The 19,074-nt window shown below is 43.5% G+C and overlaps 6 protein-coding genes across 7 annotated transcripts; 3 read left to right on the forward strand and 3 right to left on the reverse strand.

Moving 5' to 3' along the window:
- Positions 1 to 1,832: 1,832 nt before the first annotated feature.
- On the forward strand, positions 1,833 to 9,327 carry LOC108053112 (dihydropyrimidine dehydrogenase [NADP(+)]). Its single transcript, XM_044461251.1, has 5 exons — positions 1,833 to 1,994; positions 3,145 to 3,217; positions 5,835 to 8,639; positions 8,933 to 9,090; positions 9,159 to 9,327. Exons 2-5 carry the CDS (start codon positions 3,173 to 3,175, stop codon positions 9,244 to 9,246), a joined length of 3,096 nt encoding a protein of 1,031 aa, XP_044317186.1. The 5' UTR covers positions 1,833 to 1,994; positions 3,145 to 3,172; the 3' UTR covers positions 9,247 to 9,327.
- A 470-nt stretch (positions 9,328 to 9,797) lies between these two features.
- LOC108053113 lies at positions 9,798 to 11,880 on the forward strand. Of its 2 annotated transcripts, XM_017135698.1 has the most exons (3): positions 9,798 to 10,005; positions 10,059 to 10,623; positions 11,421 to 11,880. In XM_017135698.1, exons 2-3 carry the CDS (start codon positions 10,093 to 10,095, stop codon positions 11,730 to 11,732), a joined length of 843 nt encoding a protein of 280 aa, XP_016991187.1. In that variant the 5' UTR covers positions 9,798 to 10,005; positions 10,059 to 10,092; the 3' UTR covers positions 11,733 to 11,880. The 2 variants fall into 2 exon arrangements, with proteins under 2 accessions (XP_016991187.1, XP_016991186.1); XM_017135697.1 differs by having other exon boundaries at positions 9,798 to 10,623.
- On the reverse strand, positions 11,838 to 12,672 carry LOC108053114 (COMM domain-containing protein 3). Its single transcript, XM_017135699.2, has 2 exons — positions 12,415 to 12,672; positions 11,838 to 12,353 (listed from the first exon to the last, which is right to left on the reverse strand). The coding sequence occupies exons 1-2, from the start codon at positions 12,584 to 12,586 to the stop codon at positions 11,890 to 11,892; spliced, it is 636 nt and encodes a 211-aa protein (XP_016991188.1). The 5' UTR covers positions 12,587 to 12,672; the 3' UTR covers positions 11,838 to 11,889.
- Positions 12,673 to 12,990: 318 nt separating this feature from the next.
- LOC108053111 (neuferricin homolog) lies at positions 12,991 to 13,956 on the reverse strand. Its single transcript, XM_017135695.2, has one exon. It carries the CDS (start codon positions 13,910 to 13,912, stop codon positions 13,052 to 13,054), a length of 861 nt encoding a protein of 286 aa, XP_016991184.2. The 5' UTR covers positions 13,913 to 13,956; the 3' UTR covers positions 12,991 to 13,051.
- Positions 13,957 to 15,108: 1,152 nt separating this feature from the next.
- On the reverse strand, positions 15,109 to 15,866 carry LOC108038206. Its single transcript, XM_017114952.2, has one exon. It carries the CDS (start codon positions 15,846 to 15,848, stop codon positions 15,192 to 15,194), a length of 657 nt encoding a protein of 218 aa, XP_016970441.2. The 5' UTR covers positions 15,849 to 15,866; the 3' UTR covers positions 15,109 to 15,191.
- Positions 15,867 to 17,096: 1,230 nt separating this feature from the next.
- On the forward strand, positions 17,097 to 18,474 carry LOC108041861. The gene is made up of 2 exons (XM_017119917.2): positions 17,097 to 17,147; positions 17,620 to 18,474. Exons 1-2 carry the CDS (start codon positions 17,106 to 17,108, stop codon positions 18,361 to 18,363), a joined length of 786 nt encoding a protein of 261 aa, XP_016975406.2. The 5' UTR covers positions 17,097 to 17,105; the 3' UTR covers positions 18,364 to 18,474.
- The last annotated feature ends 600 nt before the right edge of the window (positions 18,475 to 19,074 follow it).

The raw sequence follows: 19,074 nt of genomic DNA on the forward strand, positions 1-19,074 counted from the left end.
CCAATGGCACTTGGCACCCACAATGTCCGCCAGCTAATGGCCCGATGATCCGACAGTGATGGCATACCAAGAAATATATGGTAGTAATGTGAAATATGGTTTCGTAAACATTTTTGGAATATGCATAATATATTGTAAAATGTTTTGCCAAGAACACTAAGCTAGCCAATTTCTAGTTTGGTTTACTTACTATCCATCCTAGTAGCTATTTATTATTTGATAAGACTAGTAAATAGTCTCCTTGTTTTTATTTGTTGTTGAGTTCCAAGCATTAATAACTGCAACTTTTCCGAATAGAAATTTATAAGCAATATTAAATGAACTCAAGCGAATGATAATGCGGCCCCTTCACATGGTTTTATATTCGCCTTTGTCCAAGTTTATCTTTGTGTGATAAATTGTGCAGCTTTAAGCATACTTTTTGGCTTGGTGTAAGCAAATTCCGTGTATCTATAGATTTATATATGTGAAATATAAATTTTAGATTTATTTAATACGCAACTTTTCTTCTGGTTTTTAAATTGGTCATAGGCGTTACATTGAGAAATATTTTAAGCACTTGTTAGCTAATATTAACATATTATTATAGCATTCTTTTCGGCTGTCAAATAAATCAGCTCTGTTAAGGAAAACTTGCTACAGTAAACACCCTAAACAAATAAACTAAATGTAGTTAAATGTAAATTTATTTTTACTTATTAACAAATTTTACTAGTCATTTCAATAATTTTAATTAATGTGGACAATCATTTCAATAATTTTAATTAATGTGGACAATATGAGATTTGTTTCTGAAATCAAAGTCATGATTCGTACAGTCCTCATGTATATACAATTTATTCATAATATTTTTTTTCATTTAAAAAGCTTGCATAAAAAGTGCTCAATCTTTAGAAGTTGTACTGTACAACTATGTAAACTGAGAAAAGAGAATAGGTAAACACGAAAAGAGCGGCGATCGCATGGCACGCCTTAAAAATAACTGTCTACACAGAAAAAATGAGATCAAAGTGTATCTTAAAGATATTCTTTATTACCTTAATTATTAGATAGTAAAATTAATTCGGTATTGCTTTGCAGCAGACAAACCTAAATAAATTAAAATATCAATCACTTTTTAATCGTTTCATCGAATGATCACCAATGTAAACAACTAGTACGAATGTTTCGCAAAATCAGCATTGACGTTGGTGTGCTTACATGGACGTAGAAATAAATCCCACAAAAGTGAGTAGGTATTGGAAATTGGTTTTCAATCAAATTAAAATTTTCTTAATTTCAATATGTATTTCATACTTGTTTTCTTGTTTTTGCATATGCGTTTCATGCAATATGCAAAAAAAAGCAATATTCAGCTTTTTAAATTTATTTTTAATAAACTTTGATATTATCTGAATTGTCCTACCCCAATACTTTAAAAATAAGTAAATTTTCCAAGCGTAAGGCTTAACTATTAATTGTATAATTATTTTGTTGTAAAAATTATGGTTTCTTTTTGTATTTTACTACTATAAGTTACTTTCAAAGAAAAATATTTTATGTAAGAATGGAAAGAATAAATGGTAAAATTGATCCTAAACTATAAAATAACTTTAAAAAAGTTTGAAGCTAAATCTTGAAAAACTAATTAAGTTTTTTTTCAAAGAAGTTCATCCTTGTACCGTTTTTTGTTAGGACACACGCCCCCTTTGCCGCGCCCCTGTTTACTATATATAAAACAGCTGGAGATAATGGAAAGACGACGCCGACAGCGACGTCGACGTAGGCTGCAACGCAGAACCGAGCCAACGTTGAATTGGAAGTCGTTCTCCAAGACCATTTTCAATTTGGCGTTTCCAGTGTGAAGACCAATTTAAGTTTTTCGTGTTTTTCGTAGAGCTTGTCAGCTAGTTTCTACCGATATTCGTCGGTTAGTGTTACTTTTTTTTGTGTGCTCAATTTAAAGAAATCGCCAAGAAGTGTTCATAAATTAAACTTTAAAGTTCCTTCGATCGGTATGTATTTCGGCCACTAATCTCAATACAATCGCACTGTTTGTTGCCGAAAAAAGTCAAAAACAACTTAAGTTTGGAACTTGTTTTTCAAATTTCGCCATTAGCATATACCGATAATGAAAACATATCGCCAAACTTGCTGGACCATAAAGCCAAAATGATAATGGGATGAGGAAACGGTGGAGGGGGGGCATTAACTAATATGTTAAATAGAATACAAAATTCTAATCAGCGATTCAGTGTGTGGGAGAGCGAGAGGGTGCGAGGTGAAGAGCGAGAGAGCGTGTGTTACAAAATATGAATTGAATTGAATTCGATTGAGTCGCATATACATATGTACTAATGTAAGCGAAGGTCTGTAAATAAACGGTTTACGTTTCTGATTAAATTAAAATTTTGTACAATTGAATAACTAACTGGGAATGTGAATAAGCTAATATTTGCAACTATAAATATACTTAGATATATATAATAAATCGAATCTGCCTTCTGTAATTTATTCTATTTTTTATTAGTTAAATATTTGTATTACCTTAAAAGAAGTTCATAAATAATATAAAAAATCGAAACTAATATACTATTTTTTGGTGACATGGGAAATATAAAAACAATTAAAATTAAAATTAAATGTTTATGTTATCAATTTGAGTTGCGAAATCAAGAAAATGTTTACAATCTAAGCTGGAAATTTAAAAAGCACTTTGACTTGAAATGAGATGTTCGAATTGGAAGAAGTGTGTTTAGTTTTTGGCCAATCATAAGTGAAAAAAAAACAAAACAAGCCCCCATTATCGTGACCTTCACCCGTCTTTAATCTCTCTTCGAGGGGTGGCCCCATTCGATGAGGCCCGAAACTATTGGGGAGAGCAATTAGAAAAGAAACCGGGTGGTGCCACAATGTGTTAACACCATAATCTCCGCTGGGCGTCGCGACCGTGGCTGATAAATGATAAGGTTCCCTCTGGATGATAAGATTTATGGTGCCGTGAGTGCACTTCGATACAGTTTCTCCTCGGGATCGATTCGAGTGGGGCTCCGATAAGACTGGCAGTCGCGATTAGGGGATTCTATGGTGCGATAGTGCAGGTTGCCAATTCCCACGTGGTGCCCATCTGTGATCCGTATCTCTAACCCGTCTTTCTTCTTCCAGGAGATTAACAACTGCCGCCGCCACCACGATGAGTCCGCCCCAACTGCTGAGCAAGGACTCGCCCGACATTGAGGTAGGTCCAACTCGTACACTGAAAAAAACTGCCACGAAGTCTGACCCATAATTTAAGGGCACAAAACAGTTACACTTATAATTTTGTTTTACCAAAAATCTGAAAAAATTAGCTCGAGTTTTGGTTTTTTAGATTAAAACCCTGGGAAATAGTAGTCGCATATAGGAATGTCATACCTCGTTGAATTCGTTATAAAATTTCCAATCAAATGGCATTCACAGCTAAAAAATTTTATTTTTTTTAAAAAACCATGAGGGACCCTTGTGAAATATATTTTGGACAAAATCCGCATTAAATCAGGGAATATGTGATTGAATTTGTTATACAATTTCACATCGAGCGGCATTCACAGCCAACAAATTTTATTTTTCGAATAAAATTTAATCGGATTCCAAAGTGACATACCTCTAAAGATTTGTGATTCGATTATCTAAAAATCTGCATTAAACATTTTCGATTTACCGTTGAACAAATTTTGGACCCATTTTCATGTTAGTTATTTCTGATTTTCCGATGTCTTGAAGTAGAGTGACCCAAAATTGGACTTGTAGAGTCCATAACTTTACCAAATTAAATCCGATTCCAAAGTGACATACCTCTAAAGATTTGTGATTCGATTCTATAAAAATCTGCTTTCAAAATTTTCAATTTACCGTTGATCAAATTTTTGACCCATTTTCATGTTAGTTATTTCTGATTTTCCGATGTCTTGAAATAGAGTGACCCAAAATTGGACTTCGAGAGTCCATAACTTTACCAAATTTAATCGGATTCCAAAGTGACATACCTCTAAAGATTTGTGATTCGATCCTCTAAAAATCTGCATTCAAAATTTTCAATTTACCGTTGATCAAATTTTTGACCCATTTTCATGTTAGTTATTTCTGATTTTCCGATGTCTTGAAATAGAGTGACCCAAAATTGGACTTCGAGAGTCCATAACTTTACCAAATTTAATCCGATTCCGAAGTGACATACCTCTAAAGATTTGTGATTCGATTCTCTAAAAATCTGCATTCAAAATTTTCAATTTACCGTTGATCAAATTTTTGACCCATTTTCATGTTAGTTATTTCTGATTTTCCGATGTCTTGAAATAGAGTGACCCAAAATTGGACTTCGAGAGTCCATAACTTTACCAAATTTAATCCGATTCCGAAGTGACATACCTCTAAAGATTTGTGATTCGATTCTCTAAAAATCTGCATTCAAAATTTTCAATTTACCGTTGATCAAATTTTTGACCCATTTTCATGTTAGTTATTTCTGATTTTCCGATGTCTTGAAATAGAGTGACCCAAAATTGGACTTCGAGAGTCCATAACTTTACCAAATTTAATCCGATTCCGAAGTGACATACCTCTAAAGATTTGTGATTCGATTCTCTAAAAATCTGCATTCAAAATTTTCAATTTACCGTTGATCAAATTTTTGACCCATTTTCATGTTAGTTATTTCTGATTTTCCGATGTCTTGAAATAGAGTGACCCAAAATTGGACTTGTAGAGTCCATAACTTTACCAAATTAAATCCGATTCCAAAGTGACATACCTCTAAAGATTTGTGATTCGATCCTCTAAAAATCTGCATTCAACATTTTCAATTTACCATTGATCAAATTTTTGACCCATTTTCATGTTAGTTATTTCTGATTTTCCGATGTCTTGAAATAGGGTGACCCAAAATTGGACTTCGAGAGTCCATAACTTTACCAAATTTAATCGGATTCCAAAGTGACATACCTCTAAAGATTTGTGATTCGATCCTCTAAAAATCTGCATTCAAAATTTTCAATTTACCGTTGATCAAATTTTTGACCCATTTTCATGTTAGTTATTTCTGATTTTCCGATGTTTTGAAATAGAGTGTCCCAAAATTGGACTTCGAGAGTCCATAACTTTACCAAATATAATCCGATTCCGAAGTGACATACCTCTAAAGATTTGTGATTCGATTCTCTAAAAATCTGCATTCAAAATTTTCAATTTACCGTTGATCAAATTTTTGACCCATTTTCATGTTAGTTATTTCTGATTTTCCGATGTTTTGAAATAGAGTGACCCAAAATTGGACTTCGAGAGTCCATAACTTTACCAAATTTAATCGAATTCCGAAGTGGCATACCTCTAAAGATTTGTGATTCGATTCTATAAAAATCTGCATTCAAAATTTTCAATTTACCGTTGATCAAATTTTTGACCCATTTTCATGTTAGTTATTTCTGATTTTCTGATGTCTTGAAATAGAGTGACCCAAAATTGGACTTGTAGAGTCCATAACTTTACCAAATATAATCCGATTCCAAAGTGACATACCTCTAAAGATTTGTGATTCGATCCTCTAAAAATCTGCATTCAAAATTTTCAATTTACCGTTGATCAAATTTTTGACCCATTTTCATGTTTGTTATTTCTGATTTTCCGATGTCTTGAAATAGAGTGACCCAAAACTGGATTTTGAGAGTCCATAACTTTACCAAATTTAATCGGATTTCAAAGTGACATACCTCTAAAGATTTGTGATTCGATTCTCTAAAAATCTGCGAAGTGGCATAAAATGTAGGTCTTAAGTATGTATGCTTGGTTTATGATATACATTACGATATCTTCTCCCTCAGGACCTGCTGTCCCTGAATCCGCGCGTGAAGACCCAGTGCTCGGTGGTGCCCACCAGGCAGACGAAGGAGAACAAGAAGCACTGGAAGCGTAATGCGGACCACGCGGCTCCGCCATGCACCACGCTGGCCAACGACTTCTCGGACATCAAGCACACGACGCTGTCGGAGCGAGGTGCTCTGGAGGAGGCGGCCCGGTGCCTGAAGTGCGCGGACGCGCCCTGCCAGAAGTCCTGTCCCACGCAGCTGGACATCAAGAGCTTCATCACGAGCATCGCCAACAAGAACTTCTACGGCGCCGCCAAGGCGATCTTCTCGGACAATCCGCTGGGTCTGACCTGCGGCATGGTCTGTCCCACCAGCGATCTCTGCGTCGGCGGCTGCAATCTACAGGCCTCGGAGGCGGGTCCGATTAACATTGGCGGGCTGCAGCAGTTCGCCACCGAGGTGTTCAAGCGGATGGGAGTGCGCCAGCGGCGGACGCCGCAGGCAGAGGCGAATCCTCTGGGTGGACGGATCGCCCTCGTGGGCGGCGGACCAGCCTCGCTGTCCTGCGCCACCTTCCTGGCGCGACTGGGCTACCGCGACGTGACCATCTACGAGCGGAGGAGCTACCTGGGCGGCCTCAGTGCCGCCGAGATACCCCAGTACCGGTTGCCCATCGATGCGGTCAACTTCGAGATCGATCTGGTCAAGAATCTGGGCGTGCGAATCGAGACGGGTCGCTCGCTGGGCACCGGGGATCTGACCATCCAGGGCCTGCTCTCCGGCGGTCACGATGCGGTCTTCGTGGGCATTGGCCTGCCGGAGCCCAAGTTGAACCCGATCTTTGCGGGACTGGAGCCCAGCAACGGTTTCTACACGTCCAAGAACTTCCTGCCCCTGGTGTCGGATGGGTCGAAGCCGGGCTTGTGCGCCTGCAAGGCCGCCGCCGGATTGCCCAAGCTGCATGGCAACGTCATCGTTCTGGGAGCTGGAGACACGGCCTTCGACTGCGCCACCTCGGCCCTGAGATGTGGTGCCCGGCGCGTGTTCGTGGTGTTCCGCAAGGGATCCTCCGGGATCCGTGCCGTTCCCGAGGAGGTGGAGCTGGCCCGCGACGAGCGGTGCGAGCTGCTGCCCTACCTCACTCCCCGCAAGGTGATCGTCAAGGAGGGCCTGATCACCGCCATGGAGTTCTGTCGCACCGAGCAGAACGAAAACGACGAGTGGGTGGAGGATGAGGAGCAGACGCAGCGCTTGAAAGCGAACTTTGTGATCTCCGCCTTTGGATCCGGCTTGGAGGACCACGATGTGCGCGAGGCACTGGCGCCGCTGCAATTCCGCGGCGAACTGCCCGTGGTGGACCGTGTGACCATGCAGAGCAGTCTGAAGCAGGTGTTCCTGGGCGGAGATCTCGCCGGGGTGGCCAACACCACGGTGGAATCGGTGAACGACGGCAAGGTGGCCGCCTGGAGCATCCACTGCCAGCTGCAGGGTCTGCCCCTGGACACACCCGCCGCCCTGCCGCTCTTCTACACGGACATCGATGCAGTGGACATTTCCGTGGAGATGTGCGGCCTCAAGTTCGAGAACCCCTTCGGCCTGGCCTCCGCTCCGCCCACCACCAGCACGGCCATGATCCGGCGCGCCTTCGAGCAGGGCTGGGGCTACGTGGTCACCAAGACCTTTGGCCTGGACAAGGATCTGGTCACGAACGTGTCGCCGCGCATCGTCCGGGGCACCACATCCGGCTATAAGTATGGACCGCAGCAGGGCTGCTTCCTGAACATCGAGCTCATCTCGGAGAAGCGGGCCGAGTACTGGCTTCGGTCGATTGGCGAGCTTAAGCGGGACTTCCCCGAGAAGATCGTGATAGCCAGCATCATGTGCAGCTTCAACGAGGCCGACTGGACGGAGCTGGCCATCAAGGCGGAGCAGTCCGGTGCGGACGCCCTCGAGCTGAATCTCTCCTGTCCGCACGGCATGGGCGAGCGGGGAATGGGTCTGGCCTGTGGCCAGGATCCCCAGCTGGTCGAGCAGATATCGCGCTGGGTGCGTCGGGCCGTCAAGCTGCCCTTCTTCATCAAGCTGACTCCCAACATCACGGATATCGCATCCATTGCGGAGGCGGCCCAGAAGGGAGGAGCCGACGGCGGATCGGCCATCAACACGGTCCAGGGACTGATGGGCCTGAAGGCGGACTCCACCGCCTGGCCAGCAATTGGCAAGGAGCAACGCACCACCTACGGCGGCGTCTCCGGGAACGCGACCCGGCCGATGGCCCTCAAGGCCATCTCCGATATTGCGCGGCGTGTGCCCGGATTCCCCATCCTCGGCATCGGCGGCATCGATTCCGGTGAGGTGGCCCTGCAGTTCATCCAGGCGGGCGCCACTGTCCTGCAGATCTGCTCCTCCGTGCAGAACCAGGACTTCACCGTCATCGAGGACTACTGCACGGCGCTGAAGACCCTGCTCTACCTGAAGGCCAATCCGCCACCGGTGGACGGCCCCTTCTGGGACGGCCAGTCGCCGCCCACGCCCGTCCACCAGAAGGGCAAGCCGGTGGTCCGGCTGACCGGCGAGGGCAACACCACGCTGGGCTTCTTCGGTCCCTACCAGCGGCAGCGGGACATCCAGCTGGCCGACCTGCGCCGCCAGAAGGGAGCTCTCTGGGATGCCGAGCAGGCCACGAACGCTGCGCCGGCGGCGGATGGAGCACCCAAGGCGGCTCCGAGGATCAAGGATGTCATCGGCGCGGCACTGGACAAGATCGGGTCGTACAACAAACTGGACAACAAGCAGCAGAAGGTGGCACTAATCGACGATGTGAGTTTTGTTACTATTACTATTACTATTCCAAAGTTGGAATTTTTTAATCCGATTTTTCGAATCCATATTTAATTGACTTCAACAAAACTTACTAACAGAGTCATTTTTGATTTTTTTCGATTATAATATTCATGTTTATATAAACATATATAGGTTAAAATCCTAAAATTATCATATTTTAAGTAAAATGTTTTAAATAACTTGTAATCTTTGGTCTAAAATAATATAATACTATACTGCACCACTAATTAAAAGTTTTGATCCTAACGAATATATATATATTTTTCCAGGACATGTGCATCAACTGCGGAAAGTGTTATATGACATGTGCCGATTCCGGATACCAGGCCATCGAGTTCGACAAGGACACGCACATTCCGCACGTGAACGACGACTGCACGGGCTGCACACTCTGCGTCTCCGTCTGTCCCATCATCGACTGCATCACGTGAGTCCCGAAGCATCTGCCTTCCCAGTTTCCAGATACTAATTTGTATCTTTTCTCTGCAATTCCAGCATGGTGCCCAAAAAGATACCGCACGTGATCAAGCGGGGCGTTGAGGAGAAGACCTTCTACACCCATGCCCTCAGCCAGTGCCAGTAAATGTCCCTAGTTCTACGCGTAATCAATATCACTCCAATCTATATAATTCAATTAAATACAATACAAATTTTGAAAGCAAAAGTGTGCGATGTTATTGGGGTTTTAAACATTAATCTACTTGTGTAAAGAATTCCCGATTGATAATTAATCAACCGCCAAATACAAAGATAATGTGGTAAATGTGGATTACTATTGTGCTAAAGAATTCGCGGTCTTATTTGTTTGACGAATTTACTGCACATGTAAAGCTAGCTAAAATGTTTGTGTGGTAAATACGGTTTTAAAGTAGTGATAAAAGACTAATAGATGGTTCACCAGGTAAACTTTTGTCACGATTTTCCCAATTTTCGTCTGTTTTTCCGCAATCGGTAATTTATCAACCGAATTTCATATTTAACGATCGAGTTTTAAATATAAATTCAAAATCAGAGCTTTAACAGCCGATAGCCTTTGGCCGAACCGCAAACTTATCGATATTTCCGTGTGAGCTTTTGTCATCGCTATCGAAAGTCCCTTATCGGCTCTATCGATTCGAAACAGCTGTTCGCCGATACTGAAAAGTTTAGTAAAACGAAAAACGGAACTGCGTAGAACTAGCAGCCGTTTGGATTGAATTCAAGTCTACTCTGCCGGACCCACAATAGCTTGTAGCCAAAAACCCAAACAAAATTCCACGTAAAATTCAAAGGGCACACGGAATCCGGCATCAATCCCGCACGCCCGCAGAGCAGAGCAGATCTCCTCCAGCCGCCAGCGAAAGTGAGTTTACCTTGGGATCGGATCGGATCGGAAACAGCAGCGATTGCCAGCAGATTCTACGCATTTGCAGAAGCCTATGATATAATAATGTCGCGCTCTCTGAGTCGTGTACTGATCCCCCTCGGACCCGGGAATTGGCCCACCAACAGTCTACGCCAACTCCTCAGCGGCCAGGTGACCACCCAGCCCACCATCCCGGTGGCCAGCTACTCCAAGCGAAACGGACCGCCCTCAGATGCAGGCGAGCCCTTCAAAACGGTGTCCAAGTCGCGCGACCTCGACGGCGACGATGAACTGAACAGCCTGGAGAGCGAGCCCAACTGGGAGTTGACAGCGGCCAGAAGCAATCGCTTCTACCTGCCCAATGCCACCGGACCCGCCTGGCAGGGTGACACCACCACCGTCGGCCTGCTGACCCCACTCGGCCAGCTGGTCAACTTCCTCAAGGAGGCTAATGCGGACAAGTCGCGCCTGGAGTTCGCCTGCTGCCAGTGCCCCATGCTCATCCGCGACTCGCTCGTGGAGCTCTTCCCAGTGCGCGTCGTGGCGCAGCGGGACTCGTCCATTACCATGCTCGTCCTGAGCTACGAAGGAGACATCGAAATGGGGGCCGCCAAGGTGAGGATGCAGTCTGTAGTTTAGTCAGAAGCTCGTGATGATCCAGACCCTAGTTTAGTCAGTTATGTGTAGGATTTACGTGGCCACATTGAAATGAGAGTTGCCAAATTTACTCTCATTATTCATTAACGTACTTTAGGTATTCAGTTTGTCGATTACAGAGCAATAGCCTTGATCAGATGAATGTATTAAATCAAACCGGTTTCTCACGTTGAAACCGATGTGGCTGACCTTCCTTATACAGCGCAGGATCGCTATAACAAGTACCAATTGGCATACTATATATATTTAGAATACTAGGAAGCATTTGTTGATGATTCTTTAATTAACAATTGAATTACAATTTGTCTGAATATTTCATTCTATTTCACTTAATTTACTAAAAAACAATATAATAATATAGGATACATAAACGGAGCATATAATACGGCAAAAAACAAGCGCGAAATCAGTTGTAAAAAAATGTAGTGTAACTTTTTATGTATTGTTTTGAAGATTCATTAATATCTCTAATTATCGATTGTAAAATTCCAGTAATAGAGCTAATCGTTTCTATTATTAATATGGAATACAATTGGATTGATTTTAAGAAAATTTGAGTAAGGGAAGATCGCTTGTAATACATAGTTTCAAAAGTTCAACTGTCTTCATCTAGTTTATTTATAAAATGCCATAATAAAGGTATATCAGTATAATCAGGAAACACTAAAAGCTACAATTTTAGAGTCTGGCAACTATATACACAAGTAAACTAAGATCACTATTGAGCATATAGCTAATGGCAACTACATTTTCAGTTTGTACTGGCTGCGCGGGACATGTGCGATCGCCTGCTGTCGCTGGGCTACTGGGCGGACTTCTTAAACCCTTTCAGCGGACGACCCTACTTCATGCCGCGGGACGGGTCCAATCTGTACAAGCAGGATCACCGTTTCCGCGGACTGAATATGCGCCTGTCGCAGCAAAACCACTGCACAGTGATTGCCGCCGAGGAGAACGATCGCACCCACTTCTCGGGCACCATTTACTGCACGGCGCCGAATCACTACGGCCAGCTGGTGGAGTTGCTGGTGCCGCCGCAGCCAAAGCCGCACAAGGTGCCCCAATGACGTGGATGGCATCGAGTCAATGATGTAGCTGACGCCTTTTAGTGATGATGACTGTGTTAACTGTTTAGGTTTTCTGTTCCGACACTGTATATAGCCGACAAATGCTTGTGTTATATATGCTGCGAAATATAATCGATAAGAATGTTGAGAGTGTGTCCTAGGCTACGGCCATCTGGTTGCAGTGCCGCTCGATCTCCTTGAGGCGGTTGATCAGCGACTGCAGCTCCTCGGCGTTGCAGACGAACTCCACGATGGTCACCCGCTCCCCGCTGCTCGGCCGGAAGTTTCCCAGATTGATGTGGAAGTGGGCCACGCCCGTGCTGCAGTCGGAGGTGGAGGACTTGACGTCGCACACGATGCGCCACTGGATGTCGGTGATGTGCGGGAAGCCGTGGCCTAGCTGCAGCTGGCGAAGCACCAGCTCCTTGCGGTTGTCCTCGTACACGCGGCTCAGTTCGTCAACGGCGCCGGTGTCCAGGGCCAGTTGCTCCAGTTGCTGGCGCAGGTAAAGGCCGTCCCATCCGTGCTTGGTGGCTAACGCGTAGAGGGTGACCACGGCGTACTCGCTCTGTTTCGCGCAGGCAGCATTGCTGGCATAGATCTCTGGTACGGGAGCAATGGCTGTGGAATGATATGTGTAGTTAAATCAAGGAATGTGACGACTACCCATCCTGGTACTCACTAGCATCCGGATGGAGCGTCAATTTCAGCGAGTTGGCGATTAGCAGCTTGGTCAGTGGGGGCGAGATAATGGCTCCCAGGTTCCGGAGACCCGCCACCACGGTGGCGGAGAGCAGGCCGCTGGGCTCGGGGTCTGCATCCAAGGCGGGGGACTTTCCTGGCGAGGTGGCCATGTTTAGCACCCTTAATCCTTAAAGGATTCTTCAAATGATCAAATTATCAATGAGTACAAATAAATTGATCCAGAGGTAAACAAGAAATGCGCCTAACAGCACGCTTATCGAACTTAACAGCAGGGTTTAACAGAGTGTGTGCCTGTTACGCACAGTGCACTCCCCTTATAGTGAAAGCCAAGGATGTTAAACTGTGGCTGATCAATAATTCTTCCAAATTCTGCGCAGATTAAGCTGACTAAAGTTCCTTAAAAAATTGAGATATTTTTGCATTAATATTTTGAGTATCTGACCGAACATTAATACATCATTTTCCAAATACAGCGCAACTCAATAACAGGGCTACTCATTAACAGCGGACTTGGGAAGCCTACCAGAAATGAACCGGAACCAGCAATGTTAAATCAAATTTGTGATTATCGTTTTATTAGTCAATTGCAATATTTACAAATCCAAGGCTAGCTGCTACACCCTATAGAAGCACTCTTGTGCCCGGGGCTCACAATTGTCGTATGGTTTGAGCATTGCGTCTGCGTGGGCCGCATTGCCGCCGGCATCGATCTCGTCCAGCTCCGAATCGGGCACACAGGCGCACTGGAAATTCTTGTTCCCGCGGCTGTAGAGCTTGCGGGGATGACCGATCCAGGAGCGCTCCTTGCCATCACCGCTGGTTTTCGTGCACCAAACGCGGGTGCCCTGGGATTCGCTCCACTCGATATTGCAGCCGGGATAACGGGCACGCATCTCCTCCACCTGCCGCTTGGCGTCCTGCGCCTGCTGCAGCAGCTCCAGGAACTTGTGATGATAGGTGGTCAGTTGACCCCTGTCATCGTAGAAGCGTCCGATCAGCCTGCCCTTAAAGACGTAGTCCTTCTGGTAGAAATCCCGCCAGCCGACCAGGCCTATCAGATCCTCTGGCTTTAGGGTGAGCACATCGTCGGCCGTTTCCGGATCGTAGGCATCGAAATCCCCGGAAATGAACGACACGGAGGCGTCGCGACCCACGAAGAAGTTGTAGCTGCAGCCGGATCCGTAGTGCTTGATCCCGCGGCTCACATCGAATACGGATCCCAGGAGGGCCAAATAGAGGGGGCGGCCCTCCTCCCCATTGAATTGCGACAGTTCAGCCGGCGTGAAGAGCGTGCCGACTTCGTCATCGGCTTGGAAGGCCACCGGAATACCTTCATTCCGGCCAGCTTGGTCCAGGTAGTGGTCCGTATGTCGCCGCAGGAACTGCCTGATCTCCGTGTGGTAGAATCCGGCCAAAACGGCCGCCACAACGAAGAGAAACTGCAATTTGAACAGGTGTCGCAGCAATCCAAACATCTTGCAATTTCCCAGACCAGAGCCGGAACTAGTTCTCTTTTAAGTTTCACATAGCCAGTAGGCCAGGTAGTGTGACCATGACATGCAAAATTACCTGGGAACCGGTTTTTAATTTAAATTTCAAATTTAAAAAGTAAAATATACACGTTGCAATTCTTGAAATAACAAGTGCAGGTCTTAGCCACTCAATTCCTCTTAGCTTTATCTTCATAAGTTGGAAACTACAAAAATATATAACGAATTTCAGGCACTTTCCAAGAAAAATAGTAATAAGGTTCATTTGAAATATAAAACAATCTATATTTTAAAACTGCTTCCTTTTTTATATATCGCATATATCGATCCCAATGACAACGGATAAATAATAATAATTGTAATTGTATAGTTTTCCGAAATAGTTAGCTAATAAAAATTATTTTAAGAAGAAATATTAATAAGGTTTTTGCTTTGAGAACAAAAGAACTCCCAATTGAAACAAACACTACAAGGTAATCGGTTTTCTGAAATATATTTTCTTTGAGTATATATTATGTAGTTACTCATGTACGTTTTTGGGATCTAACAAATATTAGAGCGGTTGCCAAAAACCAATGACTATAACAAAAATCTTAGGACGCCTGAGCCCCATTAAAACTCCCCAAAGAAAAATGTAAATAAAATGTTCATAGAATATCCATAATTATACCCGTTACTCGTAGAGTAAAAGGGTATATTGTATTCGTGCAAAAGTATGTAACAGCTAGAAGGAAGCGTTTCCGACCCTATAAAGTATATATATTCTTGATCAGGGTCACTAGCCGAGTCGATATAGCCATGTCCGTCTGTCCGTCTGTCCGTCTGTCCGTCTGTCCGTCTGTCCGTCTGTCTGTCCGTCTGTCTGTCCGTCCGTATGAACGCTGAGATCTCGGAAACTATAAAAGCTAGAAGATTGGCATTTTGCATGCAGATTCTAGGAGTTCCTACGCAGCGCAAGTTTGTTTCAAAAAGGTGCCACGCCCCCTTTAACGCCCACAATCGCTTATATGCGATACATTTAAATATTTCGGAAAAGTAAAAATGCAGTTTCATTGTCTTTATCAATACCTATCGAAATGTAGAAGAAATTTTTCAAATCGGACCATTCGTTAAAAAGTTATGCGTGATCAAAGTTTCTATCTCCATCTCCCTCGCACTCCCTTTACCTGAGTAACGGGTATCTGATAGTCGGGGCACCCGACTATAGCGTTCTCTCTTGTTTTTATTTGCAATATCCAGGTGTGGATGACGGATGGGTGGTGACCTAGCGGCGGCGGGAGACGCAGGCGTCGATGTGGGTGTTGACCTCCTGGAGGCCGAGCACCGCCTGCGAGGAGGCCGAGTGGGTGCACACGTTGCCGTCGACGAAGACGGCCGGGATGCGTTCGCTGGTGGACTTGCGGATGGTCTTGATGGAGGAGCGGGCACTGACCAGATAGACGGTGGCCTGCACGTAGAACTTGGCCATGCAGGTCTGCTTGAGCACGGCATTCTTGTACGAGTTGCACTTGTTGTAGGTGCGTCCCAGGCTGTAGCCCCCGTAGACCAGTTGCTGGGTGGCCGCGCTCACGTCGGAGGCGATCTCGGCGGAGGTGTGGGCGGCGACCACGCCGCAGGAGTGCAGATCCTCGTGGGCGGTGTCCACGATGCGGGTGATCTCCTCATCCTCAGCGGCCACGCACTCGGGACTCTCCTGGCGACGGGACTCCACCTGGTCGAGGGCCTCCTCCAGCTCGTTCTGCGGCTCCACGACGATCTCCTTGTACTGATGCGCCAGGGCCTCGCCGGTGGACTTGCCAATGTCGGCCATCTCGTCCACCACACTGCGCACCTGGGCGTCCAGCTGGGCGGGAATATCCAGGGGCTGCGACCATCCACTGGCCACGAAAAGGGTCAGGATAATGACGACGGCGGACTTCATGATTGCTGCTACTGCTGATTGGTGATTGCTACTGCTACCGATACATTGCACAAAATCGTATTTATACCCGGGAATCCAGAACTGTATTATTATTATTTTTTGCAGACGGACTTTTAATCTGGATTGATGGCCATAAATTTATGGTCGCAATTGTAAATCATACACGTCTTAGTTTGATTAGTGAACTTTACATTCTGCTGCTATTCATAGAGCTCACCTATTCGGATTTAGATTAAAATTGGCCAAGTCGCGCAATCACACAAAGAATATCATAAACTATGAAGTTTTATTATTGAAGAATCATGACTTCCCATATTAAAAAAATGGCAGTTATATTAAAAATAATACATTGTACAATTAGTTTCGGAATGTAGTTTATTGGCTTGTCGATGAAAAAGTCTTATACTTTAATAAATAGTCTTATATTTTAATAAATTGAAAAAAATGTATGTGTATGTACTAATTTGACAATGACTTATTGCTTACGTTTACTAGTAGTAAATAAGCCATCAAATTTACTTATCATATCTTTGAATTAATTACATCTTACTTCAAAGAATTGATAAAACAAATTAGAAAATATAAACTTAAATTTTTAAGAATACTGTTTCATTGTTTATGTTTCAATCATATTGCAAACAATAAAAATCACAAACAAAAAATGGGTTTGATAAATGTTTTAAGATATTTATATATATATATATCTATAAGTCAACTGATATCCAATAATCATAATATTTGCATTAAATAAGACCGGGAAAACCCAAATAAGAACCACTTTAGTAGTCTCAAGTGATTCCACGGGTTGAATGGCCACTGTTTTCTCAGACTACGCAATGACTTTTAATCGAGGGCATACGCAAAGCCATAAATTATATGACATTATCTTCTATAATTAAGGCATTATTTAGATGCGCCGATTGGAACGATTTTGAATTGGCGAATCCAGTAATAGATGTTTCCTATCGCTCAGGAAAATATAATTTGCGACCTTATCGAGGACTCCCTCTCGTTACCTCTCTTTTCAGCCGTTCTCTCTGGACGATTGGAGAAGAATGTTATTATTGGAGACGGAAATTATTGCGATTAAAGTAAGTCAAAGACACATAAGCCAAATAATGGGAAATAAACCAATTGGCCGATAAAATGGCTCTTGATATTTTAATTAACTGGGGCCACCGATTTGGCAATCAGGTGAGGCTCCCGGTCATATAAAAGGTGGATCCCCAGCGGAATCCCAGCAAAACCCAATCAACCATGAGGAGTATTATTCTAGTTTTGGTCTTGGCCCTGGCAGCTGTGAGTAAAACATAAGCTGGAATTTATATATATCATATTTTTTTTTTGTGTTTATATATTCAAATATTAATCACATTTGGAGTGCTAAAACTAAACAAAAAATAAATACAAAATTATAAAAAAAAGTAATAAGCAATGTTGTTTGCGTAGTTTCACCGTGAAAAAAGATATATGAACAGTGCGTATGCGTAATATACGTTGTATATATATATAACTTATATATATCTTAAAGCTGTCGTTGTTTTCTTAAACATATTTTAATAATACTGAAATTACTCTTCCATTTCGAAAAGTCAATAGGAAATATGTAAGCAAACATTTTTTTTTCAACACTGCGTATGATTAATGTGATATAAGTTATGTAAGAGAAGTAAGACTATTATTAAATTTAGGTAATTGTAAACCAAAACTGATCATTTAAACACAACACCTGAGTATCTTTTAATTGTCCTTGCTTTTTTCCCGACTTCAGGTTTCAGCTGTGCCCCTGGAGGAAGGCCAGGATGCCTCTCTGCAGGAATTGTCCAAGGAATTGGGCCTGGACTTGAACCTGGACTTTGACCTGGACATGGGATTCAACTTGGAGCAGGAACTGAATGAGGAGGGCAACATGGATGTGGATGAGTTCGGCTTCGTAGACAGCATGTTGCGATTCATCATTGCCGAATCGAAGGCCCTGGCCCGGGACATTATCCGTCTGACGGAGCGCCAGCTGCTCAAGATATTCATGTACCCAATCAGGCAGCTGGAGAAGCTGGCGGAGGACATCGAGCAGAAGGCCCTGGACGCAGGGGAGTGCGCCGTGAATGTGACCACCAACGTGGCCGAGGTGGTCGGCTGTGCCACACTGGATTTCCTGGGCTGCGGACGCGATGCCGCCGTCACCTCCTACGATCTCGCCGTGGACACCAAGAAGTCCATCTACCAGCTGTCCGTGGATGGCTACCAGATCTTCCGGCTCCGAAGGAAGTGCAAGTCCTACAAGGAAGGGGGAGTTAGGCGTAAGACCTGCAAAACCCAGTTGTATGCCAAGTGCCTTCTGTACGTCGCCAGTGGGCAGGCGTCGTTGCGCCATCTCATCGGACTGCGGAAAAGCGTTCCCGCCGTGGCCACCGATGCCACCGCCTGCACCACCAAGGCCACCGAGAACGCCCTCCTGGGATTCGACGAGATCAACGCCACCATCGACACCTGCATTGACACCATGTTCAAGTGAGAGCACTGAAACTTTGTAAATAAATTCCAGAATGCAGCTTCAACTGTAGAAAATAACTGGGTTTACATGGAAAAAAAATTACAATTTGTTTCTTTAAAATGGATTTGTAAAAACTGCATATAAATAAAAATTTTAAATTTAATAATTTAAATAACCGTTAAGTCATTTAAGAACTTTAAATAAATTTAAACAAGATTCGGTTTTTTATCAAATAACAGTCAAAATCATTATAGGTCAAAATAAACTTTTTTTCCACATCAACTTGAAATAGATATTTTCATCCTTAGTTGCACAAACCCGCCAATCTTATGGCTGTGGGTCGTATTTTGGCTATGTTACAAAAAGAAAACCATTAAAATATGTTTTCTAACACCGAAAAAATCATCTAAAAAACCAAGTTTTTTAATCAAAACCCTAGGAAATAGTGGTCGTAAATGGGAATGTCATACCTCGGTGAATTAGTTATACATTTTCAAATCATCACAGCTAAAAAAAATGTCATTCTTGGCCAATTTTCTAATAAAAATCTTGGTGTTAGCCTGGAATCGAAATTTTAAGTAGCAAACTGTCATTATTTTGGCTATAATACAATTCAAGGAAAATGGTCTTAAAAAATGTATACAAATATTTTGTTTAATGTAATGTAAAACTCTTGAAAAAATCATTTTTGGTGTCGAAGTTATTTTTTGTTTTGAAATGAAAATTTTGATC

This window comes from Drosophila rhopaloa, unplaced genomic scaffold (assembly GCF_018152115.1).
Source record: "Drosophila rhopaloa isolate 14029-0021.01 unplaced genomic scaffold, ASM1815211v1 contig_3, whole genome shotgun sequence".
Taxonomy (NCBI): domain Eukaryota; kingdom Metazoa; phylum Arthropoda; class Insecta; order Diptera; family Drosophilidae; genus Drosophila; species Drosophila rhopaloa.

Coding starts and splice junctions, on each gene's coding strand:
- LOC108053114 (XM_017135699.2), bottom strand. CDS start 12,586: ATGGCCACCTCGCCAGGAAAGTCCCCCGCCTTGGATGCAGACCCCGAG. Junction 12,354..12,414: donor GACGCTCCATCCGGATGCTA/GTGAGTACCAGG, acceptor ATCATTCCACAG/CCATTGCTCCCGTACCAGAG.
- LOC108053111 (XM_017135695.2), bottom strand. CDS start 13,912: ATGTTTGGATTGCTGCGACACCTGTTCAAATTGCAGTTTCTCTTCGTT.
- LOC108053113 (XM_017135697.1), top strand. CDS start 10,093: ATGTCGCGCTCTCTGAGTCGTGTACTGATCCCCCTCGGACCCGGGAAT. Junction 10,624..11,420: donor TCGAAATGGGGGCCGCCAAG/GTGAGGATGCAG, acceptor CTACATTTTCAG/TTTGTACTGGCTGCGCGGGA.
- LOC108041861 (XM_017119917.2), top strand. CDS start 17,106: ATGAGGAGTATTATTCTAGTTTTGGTCTTGGCCCTGGCAGCT. Junction 17,148..17,619: donor TGGTCTTGGCCCTGGCAGCT/GTGAGTAAAACA, acceptor TCCCGACTTCAG/GTTTCAGCTGTGCCCCTGGA.
- LOC108053112 (XM_044461251.1), top strand. CDS start 3,173: ATGAGTCCGCCCCAACTGCTGAGCAAGGACTCGCCCGACATTGAG. Junction 3,218..5,834: donor AGGACTCGCCCGACATTGAG/GTAGGTCCAACT, acceptor CTTCTCCCTCAG/GACCTGCTGTCCCTGAATCC. Junction 8,640..8,932: donor AGGTGGCACTAATCGACGAT/GTGAGTTTTGTT, acceptor ATATTTTTCCAG/GACATGTGCATCAACTGCGG.
- LOC108038206 (XM_017114952.2), bottom strand. CDS start 15,848: ATGAAGTCCGCCGTCGTCATTATCCTGACCCTTTTCGTGGCCAGTGGA.